General features: G+C 45.9%; 1 protein-coding gene across 1 annotated transcript; it reads right to left on the reverse strand.

Annotated features, from left to right (window-relative positions):
• Positions 1-3,204: 3,204 nt before the first annotated feature.
• Positions 3,205-8,656, reverse strand: LOC128713877 (leucine-rich repeat-containing protein 15). Its single transcript, XM_053808748.1, has 11 exons — positions 8,506-8,656; positions 7,697-8,022; positions 7,484-7,627; positions 7,308-7,412; positions 7,113-7,239; positions 6,778-6,974; positions 6,440-6,595; positions 4,385-4,531; positions 3,971-4,139; positions 3,754-3,882; positions 3,205-3,374 (listed from the first exon to the last, which is right to left on the reverse strand). Exons 1-11 carry the CDS (start codon positions 8,654-8,656, stop codon positions 3,205-3,207), a joined length of 1,821 nt encoding a protein of 606 aa, XP_053664723.1.
• Between the last annotated feature and the right edge of the window lie 724 nt (positions 8,657-9,380).

The raw sequence follows: 9,380 nt of genomic DNA on the forward strand, positions 1-9,380 counted from the left end.
AAGCTGTAAGCAGAAGTAATGCTTGTTGCGTAAAACGATTCGTTCCGCTCGATTTCGTTCTAACTGCAATCATCAAGCCACTGGTGGCGTCCAGTGCGGGCGAGACATTCGAGGAGGATGAATCTCGCAAAGCGCTCAGACGATTCTCATTTGCAGCAAACGATGACACTAATGTTGGTTTATGAGTGTGTTTTGGTGGATGGTTATTGTCGGCTCGTTTAAGGATCGGTTCGCTACTTTGTAAGGGTGGCTTTTCCGTCTGTGGCCACGGTGATGGTGAATGAGAAGTCAATTGAATTAAATGACCGTGTCAAGAAGGACATTCGGAAGGTCGTATTCTGTCAACATGGCTATAAATATATCGTTGTATTATAAGCACAAAACATGCACACCGTACACGGTACAGTACCGTAAAAATAACCCCTTTCTATAGATAGATACTTTGCGACAGATACCTACCGGGGACATTCTGTAGCCAAAAGCACCTAACAGCGATGATGCGCCGCTAAGTGAAACACATTTCCACGTTACGATCATACCTTGCGAATGAAATGAATGTCCCTTCGAAGCATTCATACACAAGCAAACGATGTGCTGTCGTGCAAATATTGGACAATATATCAAAACTAGGTGCACGTAGGTGAGTGTACGCCTGCGGCCATTGGAAAGACAAGTACCTGTCTATACGCGTGCAAATAGCCCTGTTAGATCAATGGACCCCCCGTCCCCCGCGCCTCCCGCCAGTGTGGAACGGTTTTAGGGCAGACCGACAAAAGTTCTACCGTGCGTATGGGGGAAGCAATTTTCCCCCAAAATGTTGACCATTTTGTCTGATTTATGCAACACTCTCGTGCACGTGCGATTTTTACATAGCACCGAACCAAATTCGCTAGTAATAAATATGCTGCATGAAACCCATTGGCTAAATAAATAGAAAAAGGCGCTTTTAATCCCGAAATAAAACGCAACGACAGACGGAATTTAATACTCTGATGACATTTTCCCTAATGGCTTTCAGGGTGAAGAATAAACAAAAAGTGAGGGGGGAGAGGAAAATGCCCTCCCGGAAGAGCACTCACAGGATTTCCCAGTTTCTGAAACCCAGTTACGCAGTTCGGTGCTTTGTAGGTTCGCAAACGCTAAATGGTTAGATACGCAACTACAACCTCCACTGTTGTCGCGTCGCATTTTGTACATGGCAAGCATGAAGCGTAAGCCCAATTCACTGCGGCCCAACATCGTTTGTGGTCGCTGTGTTGGAGTTTTATGTTGACAAGCGTCTAAACAAACGCAGAAAAAAAAACTTTACACACCCCGGCACATTCCGATGGGATCGCGCATTTGGTGGAAACGGTTCCGTTCTTACTGTGTTCGAAAGGCCTTTTCGAACCGTGAAACCGGATTGGTTAAAAAGAAGAATGCGGACAACCATTTTACCATCGCTCTGTCATATATTTTATGATACGTACGTACCAGCCCTGTCATAGTGCGCGCGCGAATTGGCTTTGATACAGTTTTATTTCCTTCCGCGCTGCAGGGGGGTTGCGTTTTGATTGTGTGTTGCTGTGGGAGATTTGTTGTTTTTGTTTTGTTTGCTGCCGCAAACCGTTTCCTAACCGGGATAGCTTATGGAGCAAAACGAATGCTCCATTGATCGACGTAGTTGGATTGCATTTTACAGCCGTATTTTTGTCGGGTTCGTTGTGTTTGAATGTTGTTTGCCTGATTTGAATGTATTTTTTATTACATGCATCGACAGTAAATTTGTGGTCTAGTAGCCATAGCCAAATAAATGCGAATGCAGTAGCTTACCAAGTGTCACTTCACGAAACTATTTCATTGATTGAATAGATTTTTTTTTTGTTGTACATTCAAATATATGAATGAAAAAACTTTTATAATCTAAGGACAAAATACCAGTGTTGAATCTCATATCGCACGTCAGCGTAGTTTCTCATGCCACACAAGGCTGCGGTAATAATCCCTAAACAGGCTGACGCACAGGTCGTTGAATCATGTCACGGATGTAAACCAGCAGGACACAAGCCGAAGTACTGCCATCACCAAACCGGTCGGTCGGACTGGGATTTTGGGTTGTAAAATTATAAACCCATCATGATTGTCATCGTGACAGTGTCGAGCGAGTGATGGTACAAGGCTTAAGCCAACAGTACTGTGCCGGCATGCCTCAACATCTGTTGCGTTGCGTTGGATCACATGGGAGTTACCAAAGAAAAAAGTCATCCTCCCCAAACGCACACCATTAATCTCGCGTCGTTGGAGTGTGGGAACTCGAGTGCAGATATTCGCCTTTAGGAATGATGATTTTCCCAAAATATCCACTACACGAGCTACACGAAACAAACGGCCCATACCAAACAAAGGAGTTTAGACGCAAAACGTACCGGAACGCATGATCGAATGGAGCGCAAGGGAGTCACTAAACCGTGTGCTCACTTGACTGCAGGAAAAATCCGAGGAAAACCGTAAGTGTGTGTATGTGTGTAGAGTATGTACATATCGGATATTCGCTCAATAAACCTGCACACGTCACGGTGGCCTGTTGCCGATGGCAGCCAGCGAAAACTCCACCCCTCAACAACCGTTAACGTTTCTAATCTGTCAACCGCATCGCGCTTAAAACCCGCATGATTATAATTAATAACTAATAACACACTACATCCCTCTCCCCCTTCCCGTTTTAGGATGTCCCAGCGCTTAGATTAAACGCTTCCCATGCCCGTTCGTTGGAAGGCGTAAGCGGCTCCGGAGATACGATTTCAAGGATAAAACATATCACGCACCATGTGGGTACGATTGATCTAAAGCGCGTCTTAATGGATAAAATTCACCTGCCTTGCCGGGTTGGTTGGTGGTGAAACTATTTACAGTGTGAAAAGGACAGGACTGTCGCCCATCCTAGAGCCCCGCATCGGTACGCTTTCTGAGGATGCTCTTCGGTGTGAAGGGTTTCGCAGTGATGCCGCTCGTCGATGGTACATCCGACCCTAGGTCGGCGGTCTGCGATATGCTGCTGATGGTGACTGTTCGCGTGCCGCTGTGCCCATCGGTTGCGGACGGTGCGTCTCGCGTGCTGGCATGGCTGGCCGCTAGCTCGATCAGGGCAACGGTTTCGGCGACCGGCTCGGGTGTGGTGGATGGAAGTAGCCCATCCGCACCGATCCGGATCGCTGGATCCGTTCGTTAATCGAACCGTTCGATGCTGGCCGGGGCCAACTTTCCCGGGGGTGGCGGTGGAGGCGGGATGCACATTTCGTCGATCGTGCAGACACGTTCGTTGTACGGGAACTTGAAGTTGATCTCGCTGCCCGTCGTGATGATGGGTGTTTCCGCATTTTTCTCGAGTATTGTGTCTGTGAGTAATGGGGAAATGGAAACGTTTGCTATGATTCCTTTGAGATTTTCCAGTAGCCCTTCCATGTGCAATTGATCACTATCTTTGGATCTTATCTTGAGTTTATCAATGAAAGACATGGATTATGGAATGCAATTTGGGACCTAAGGAAACTTCTATTAGTTTCCGAAATTATTCGGCACACTAGTATTCTAGGGTGTCATTGAGTCCACTATTTTAAGATTACACTCGTTATAAGGAGTCTTTCAACTCGAATTAGTCATCTTATATATTGCATGGAAGCCATCAAAAAAGCTCTTCGTAGTATACGGAACAGCTTTTCCTCGTCTATTCAACTATCAAATAACCGTTACTGGAGTTCTAATAACACAGCTTACCTCGTTTATCCTCGTGCGTATAGTAGCGCGCCCGGTGCCTCGAGAGACAGAGTGCCGTAGACACGACGATGATGGCAAGGATGATGAATATTATTAGCCCACAGGCCGCCAGTATGCTGACGCTACCCGCTGTAACGGGAAGAAAATGAACCAAAAAGCGCATATGTAAAAGCTAACCGAGGATTGGGAATCGAAGTTTCGCGCCACCCTCTTATACCTTGCTCGAGAAAGTTGTGCGACGTGCTGGCGGCATCATGATCCTCGTCCACAATCACCTCCATACAATCCTCGACACCGTCTTGATGCAGCCCGTCGATGCGCACCTCGCGTAGTCGTTCGGGTAGAAAGCACCGGGGAACTTCCTGCCAGGGAAGACCTCGCTTAAGCTGGGGACAACAGAAAAGCGAAAAAGAAATTAACATGCAGCACTAAGCGACTAAGCTACTCGTTGCAGGATGGCGTTCTCTTGCGACTCCGTGCCATTCGTTGCCCACGTTTCGATGTACTTCTTCCCGAGAGCAAGAGGATGCTCTAATCTGGAGCTTCTTTTTGATGGACATGACTCGTCTGGGAACGTGAACTGTGACTCGTCGCGCTCTCCATGCTGGTGATGCGGTGTAACGTGACGTACCTTTTTCGACTGTGTGATGAGCGGTCCCATGTGACACCAGTCGCATATCAAAGGGTTGTTTTCCAGCTTGACGTCGGCGATCCGTGCCAGCTGGGTGGCGTACCGTTCCGGGATGCCGTTCAGTTGATTCCGGGACAGATCCAAGAACTGGAGAGGAGAGCGAAAGGAAAGAAACACATAAAATACATCACCTTTCAGAGAACCGCCAGTAAAAATGATCACTGAACGAGCTTCGTGCGCGTTCTATCGAAACCTTTGATGCAATACAATGACAACCGTCGCACACCGTCGCAGCCGCTGACAGGTCAATTGACAGCACCCACGCTCGTTGTTTTCGATTGCATGTTTTGATTTGCTTTGAACTCCACGCATACGGTGGTTGACACAATAAAGGGATTTATGATCGCTTTCGTTCATTCTTCCACTGCTTATGCACAAAGCTCGGTTAGATCGAATAGCATTTTTCCACTTGTTTCGTTCGAAAAATATTGAAATTGATTTTCCACGGAATTTCACACGTTCGACAGCTTTGCTGCTCTTTCGTCGCAGCGTTGGGAGAAATTCAAATTTCATAAAATTCTTTACGGGCAATGCATCGTTTGGTGCTGAGTTTTGTAAAGAACGACCACCCCGCGAAGCAGAGCAGCGCTTACTGTGTTGAAGCTCCAAAAGCAATTTCTTCATACACGCGGTGAAGTGCATTACCACCTGGAAATGGCATATGCAGGTGAAAAACGACTTCTTGCTGCAGCAAACTGAAAACCGATGTTTATCTTGCGGTCGTTTCAGGTAGTATGGGTGTGTGTATGTGTGTGTTTGATAGTAAATACAAGCACATGGTATAAATCAAATATTTCATTTTCTAGCGAGATGTGTATTTAGCTTTCCTCTGTTCTCTTCCGTAGTATTTCCCAGCTTGTGAAGTTGTTCTTGCTTTGCCATCTAAAAAAGCTCGCTTTTTTCGTGTGCCTATTTACCGTCGAAAATTGGCTTTTCCGGCGTTGGGTAGACGGCAGTTTCCTAATTCTTCACCGCAAAAAACTAGCAATGCTGCAACTGCTGTGTGTATGTAGGTTGGAAAAGATTTGCGCTTTTACCACCGTCGTGGCATTGCTACGTGAGGAAAGAAGCAGGAACAAAAAAAAAATAAACACTACCATTTCGGTAAATCATATCCACACAGCACAATGGGTCCGCTGATTGAGAATTGTTGGTGGTGTGAAGATGGAAACGGAACGTGTGGAGTGTAATCATGCGAGCAGAGCAGGCAAGCAAATCAAATACTAGGTTAGATTTCGGTTTTATTCTCGAGCTTTTTCTCCCTTTGTGTGTGTATGCACTGCTCCATCGCAATATGGTCGGGTATCAGCGATAAGATTTGAAGTACTTGCTGCCCTACAACATCCGCTTTGCACCACCGGAACTGTTTTTTTTTTTTTCTAGAAAACCGAAGCTTTGGGGATGATGAGATGGCGTAAGGGTGTAAATTTGTACGTTAGAAAAATGATTCTTTTGCCAGCGTTACACTATCATTGGGTGCATCGTGCAGCCGTGTTTTGCATGGTCGTCATCACCATCGATGGATATGTGATGTTTTCTCGCACGCTGATTGTGTGGCAGAGCCGTCGGAGGGGAAAAGCAGGAATGCTTCTCTTAGCAATCGCCGAGCCGAAGAAGGAGGAGACGCCCCATTTTCGTGTAGGTTATTTATCATTTGTGAAAGATGGTAGTAGTTTCAGGATGTATAAAACTATGGCTGTTAATATTGATGCACGTACGTTCGGGTACGTTGTGGCATCTCATTGAAATGCAACTCGATGGCGCGAACGATTCGCTCGCTGCACCATCATAAGCACCATTGTGATTGAAAAATGAATCTGCACATATTATTTCCGAAGGTTTTCGCTGTGTTCCGTTTCGTGTGCGCTACATTGGGAAGATATGGATCCCCCGAGCTCAGTAGCGCATAAGAATGATCATGAATTGCACCCCTGGAAGCCTTTACCCCCCCCGAAGCATCGACTCCACACCGGGGAGTTGTTCGGGGAAACTTACCGCCAAATGGTTCAATGGTTCGATGATTTGTAGGGTGATGTTATCGATATGATTTCCAGACAGATTGAGCGCGCTCAGACGCCGGAAGGGACCGAAAAGGTTCGGTGGGATCGCACCCATATCGGCCACCATCAGCCCGGTGATGTTCTTTATGACCTATGACGGGGGAGAAAAGAAGATGTGTTGGTGTGTTAGATCGTGCCGTTGGAGCTGGAGGTAGTGTATCATACTGATTGCATCCCGCTGAGAGGAGCCCATTTATAGTAATTGAAGCAGCGATTACATTCTACATGAAAAACTACACCCATAGTTTGGATGATTAATTGTTGTGAGTGTACCTGTATCGTGTCCTCCATTTCGCTCAGATCCAGCTGCAAATTCCCACTAATGTTGAGCGTCTGCAGGTTCCGTAGCGGGCGAAAACAGGCCGGCTCTATGAGGGACAGCTTGTTGTACGATGCGTCCAGGTAGGTAAGGCTCGTCAGGTTCTCGAACGCCCGGTCCGCGATCTTGGCCAACCGGTTGCGGGAAACATCTGGGGGGGCAGATAAAGCCAGCCAGCCATGCATTCATTAAGCAGATCAAAAGAATCCGGACGGCATTTTCGGTTCAGCGGCCCATTAACGCAAATTTCACCGCTTTGATCGAGCGAGTCGAAGGGCTCCCAACTTACCAAGAAAACTTAGCTCCCGCTGGTTCGTGAATAATTCATCGACGATCACCGACAGCTGGTTGCCGTCGAGGCGTAATTTTTGCAGATGCCGCAGGTCCTTAAATTCTTCCCGGTCGAGATATTTGATCTGAAAGCAGGTTGAAATGGAAGTAAGGTTACTGCGTTTTGAGGATAAAACCGTTTCGTTGGCCAAACCTGATTATGTCCCAAATCCAGCTCCGTCAGGTGGGAAAGAATGTTGTAAATTTGGGGGTTAATTTTGGACAGGCGACATCCGCGTAGCTTAAATATTTTTAAATCCTGCGAGAAAAGTAGACGAACGTTAGCAATGGTTGATTATCCATCCAGGGACAGAGAGCAAAATGCAGTACCTGTACGTCTTTGAACACTTCCGGTGGCAGATCTTCGATGGAGTTGTGGCTCAGATCAAGATACTTCAGCTTCGCCAGATGCAGGAACAACCGTTGAGTAAATTCGGTGATGGAGTTAGCTACTAGGTGAAGGGTTTTTAGTTCCTGCCAATGAAAGAGAAGCATTCAGTGACGCATCACATCAAAACCAGTCAGAATTAGCAGCCGCATTACCTTCAAATGTCCAAACGTGCCGCTCGCGATATTGTCCAACCGGTTGCGCGATAGGTCGAGCTCGATGAGATTGTCCTGACCGCGGAAGTTCTCCGTCCCGAGCTGGGTAATATTGTTGTGCGAGATATCAATTGTCTTCAGCCGTACCAAGCCCCAGAAGGAACGGTCACCCACCGACTGTATGTTGGCGTTGACGATACGCAGGACTTCGAGTTTTTTGAAGAACTGAAACTGTGGTCCCACGTTGATTGGGTTGCGCGTGTTCGAGATGACAAACACCTCGACGTCCGGCTCGAATTGTAAAAGCGGAGGTATAATCCATTCCACTGCAAACGGGAGAATGAATACAAATTAAGTTGGTAAGAATTGGATTAATTTTTTGTCGTTATCAAAATCTTATGAAAGCAACAATGATGAGTGTTTTTGACATCGAACTTCTGCGCTCTGGTCGATGCAAACTCGTTTGTTTGGACGGGTGCAGTAGAACAACTTCAAAGTCACACCTCACAGGCATTTCGTTGCGTCGTATGATAATCGCACTTGAAGGGTAATTGTATACCTCAGCATAATTGAGTGCAAAACTATACACATGACATGGGAAGAGGTTTCGTTCCTTCTTGCGGTTCGTTTGGTTCAGGGAAGACACTTTTTGCCTTCAAGCTATTCATTTGTTAGCAGCAGGTCGTTTGCTGTTTTCATTTGATCATCTTCGAACACATATGTTGGGGTGTTTTTCCATTTCATTCCCAGCGGCGATTGGGCGAGCGAGTGCGTAACGAGCTGGCGAGTGTTTCATTCGATTACCATACCTTTGTTGCAGACCGTACGGTAGCGTCCTTTCTGGTCGAGATCACAGTGACAGTCGGTAGGACACTTCCGGGTAGCATTGGCGGCCGTCGTCCCACAGACCAGGGCCAGCATGATGAGCAGTGCCGCACGTGCAGATATGTTGAAATTCATTATGGTGCTAGAGGTGATGAAATAGAGCAATAGAATATGGTGCTGTAGAATTAAATTGCTTGTCGGTTTTCTTTTTCACGAAAATGTCGAAAAGTTAATGTTTAATCTTGGTTCGAAGGCTGGGGATTGCTACGGATGGGATTTTGGACCGGTCCTGTAGTGTGAAGACCGGCGCCACTACCAATACACTACCGGTCGGTTAGATATAATTACAATATAGATGCACAACAAAAGGACAGCAGTATATTTATTTTTTGTTATTAACATTTTTATTGTTTTTAGATGAAGCCATCAAGCTCAGTAGTGAACGTAAACACAACGAATTAATTAAAACTAAATTGGATACTCCGCTGGGAGGGTGGGGATAATGTGGAAGATAATGTAAAACTGGATTAATAGGGTAAACTTTTTTCATATAGTTACATTTAATTATAATGCAAGTGGTTTGTTAAGTGGCAGTAGTGTTTCTGATTATGACAGATTGGTTTTTATTAATTTTTTTTAGTATTATGAAAAGAACCGCAAGTCTATACAAAGCTGACCTGTACTCTACAGTTCGAAAATGAATTTGTGGTGGTTTCCTAATTTTCCGCACGTCAGCAAAACAGTGTCAGTTTGGGATAAAAGCGTTTGTATTAAAGTCCGAAAGCAAAAAAAAGCTCACGTTTCTGACCCCCCCCCGCTTCAGCAGAAGGAACCATAAATTGAGGGACAAATTTATGAA

The sequence above is a fragment of the Anopheles marshallii genome, chromosome 3 (genome assembly GCF_943734725.1).
Source record: "Anopheles marshallii chromosome 3, idAnoMarsDA_429_01, whole genome shotgun sequence".
Taxonomy (NCBI): domain Eukaryota; kingdom Metazoa; phylum Arthropoda; class Insecta; order Diptera; family Culicidae; genus Anopheles; species Anopheles marshallii.

Bases quoted from the DNA above. Each gene is read 5' to 3' on its own strand.
- LOC128713877 (XM_053808748.1), bottom strand. From the start codon at position 8,656: ATGAATTTCAACATATCTGCACGTGCGGCACTGCTCATCATGCTGGCC. The intron at 7,628-7,696 runs GTAATGCGGCTG...TTTCATTGGCAG, and splicing joins GCACGTTTGGACATTTGAAG to GAACTAAAAACCCTTCACCT. The intron at 4,532-6,439 runs GTAAGTTTCCCC...TCTCCTCTCCAG, and splicing joins AACCATTGAACCATTTGGCG to TTCTTGGATCTGTCCCGGAA.